Raw genomic sequence first — 1,752 nt, 5'->3', positions numbered from 1 at the left:
CATGTGTTGGTATAAGCCACGTATAGACCGATCTCACGATTTTACTCCAAGGGCAGTAGTTTTTATCCGATTTTCATGAAGTAAAAATAACGGGATATCTGAAAAACGGTTTCATAAAATTTTTTTTTTAACATTCATTTTCAATTTCAGCAGATCAAAATACATAAAAAAGCATGAAATGTATATTTTCAGTGTAAGCTAGTGTTAACAAACACCACATACAAATTCATATTTGGATATAAAGAAACAAGACCATTTCGGTATTAGGGAGATAACACAAAGGGGGGCAAAAGAAAGCAGCTGATTTATATCAATTTGGAATCTTGAAATATTAACTAATAAACCACAAAAAATCCCATTGGAGACTTCAGGGGGGAACACAACTAAAACTCTACATAAAATTTACATATAAGAACGAACGAACACGAAACAATGAGACAGACAAAAATTGATTTTATAACAAATTTAAAGCAATTTTTACACACTTTTTTATACCCTGCGACACTGTGGAACAGGGTATTATAAGTTAGTGCATATGTTTGTAACACCCAGAAGGAGACGAGATAGACACATGGTGTCTTTGGCAATAATGCTCAGGGTGGGTCCCTGAGTCGATATAACCATGTCCGTCTGTCCGTCTGTCCGTCCGTCTGTCTGTGAACACATTTTGTGTGTGTGGTCGCAATTTAAGTCCAATCGCCTTCAAATTTGGCACATGTTCCTAATTTGGGTCAGAATAGAACCCTATTGATTTTGGAAGAAATCGGTTCAGATTTAGATATAGCTCCCATATATATCTTTCGCCCGATATGTACTTATGGCCCCAGAAGCCAGATTTTTGGCCGAATTTGGTTTGGTCTGTATTGAGCATATATTCGAGAGGCTAGATGGTAGGAAATCCACAGGTTGGGACGGTATCACGGCTAAGATGCTGCTGGTTAGGAAAGTGCTTATCGCTGATGCTCTATCGAGGATATTCAATAAAATGATTGAAGATTCAATATATCCTACGGTAATGAAAATACACAAAATTGTTCCTGTTCCCAAACATAATGCTTCAACTAAAATAATAGATTACCGACCAGTATCAATCTTACCAATTTTTGATAAGATATTTGAAACAATTATTTTCGATCAACTAACATCACATGTTAATGAGAATGATATTTTGTATAATCGTCAATATGGTTTCCTAAAGGGATCAGGTACTCGGGATGCATTGGTTAATGCTTTAGATTGTAAAGGGTGATTTGTTAAGAGCTTGATAACTTTTTAATAAAAAAAAACGCATAAAATTTGCAAAATCTCATCGGTTCTTTATTTGAAACGTTAGATTGGTCCATGACATTTACTTTTTGAAGATAATTTCATTTAAATGTTGACCGCGGCTGCGTCTTAGGTGGTCCATTCGGAAAGTCCAATTTTGGGCAACTTTTTCGAGCATTTCGGCCGGAATAGCCCGAATTTCTTCGGAAATGTTGTCTTCCAAAGCTGGAATAGTTGCTGGCTTATTTCTGTAGACTTTAGACTTGACGTAGCCCCACAAAAAATAGTCTAAAGGCGTCAAATCGCAAGATCTTGGTGGCCAACTTACCGGTCCATTTCTTGAGATGAATTGTTCTCCGAAGTTTTCCCTCAAAATGGCCATAGAATCGCGAGCTGTGTGGCATGTAGCGCCATCTTGTTGAAACCACATGTCAACCAAGTTCAGTTCTTCCATTTTTGGCAACAAAAAGTTTGTTAGCATCGAAC

At 36.9% G+C, this 1,752-nt stretch overlaps 1 protein-coding gene across 1 annotated transcript; it reads left to right on the top strand.

The window, feature by feature from the left end:
• The first annotated feature begins 928 nt into the window (after positions 1–928).
• LOC142235342 (uncharacterized) lies at positions 929–1,249 on the top strand. Its single transcript, XM_075306597.1, has one exon. It carries the CDS (start codon positions 929–931, stop codon positions 1,247–1,249), a length of 321 nt encoding a protein of 106 aa, XP_075162712.1.
• The last annotated feature ends 503 nt before the right edge of the window (positions 1,250–1,752 follow it).

The sequence above is a fragment of the Haematobia irritans genome, chromosome 4, assembly GCF_050003625.1.
Source record: "Haematobia irritans isolate KBUSLIRL chromosome 4, ASM5000362v1, whole genome shotgun sequence".
Taxonomy (NCBI): Eukaryota; Metazoa; Arthropoda; class Insecta; order Diptera; family Muscidae; genus Haematobia; species Haematobia irritans.
The sequence above is the reverse complement of the archived record's forward strand: the minus strand, read 5'-3'. Positions and strand labels throughout refer to the sequence as shown.

What these genes read in the sequence shown, in the direction of transcription:
- LOC142235342 (XM_075306597.1), top strand. Translation starts at nt 929, where the DNA reads ATGCTGCTGGTTAGGAAAGTGCTTATCGCTGATGCTCTATCGAGGATA.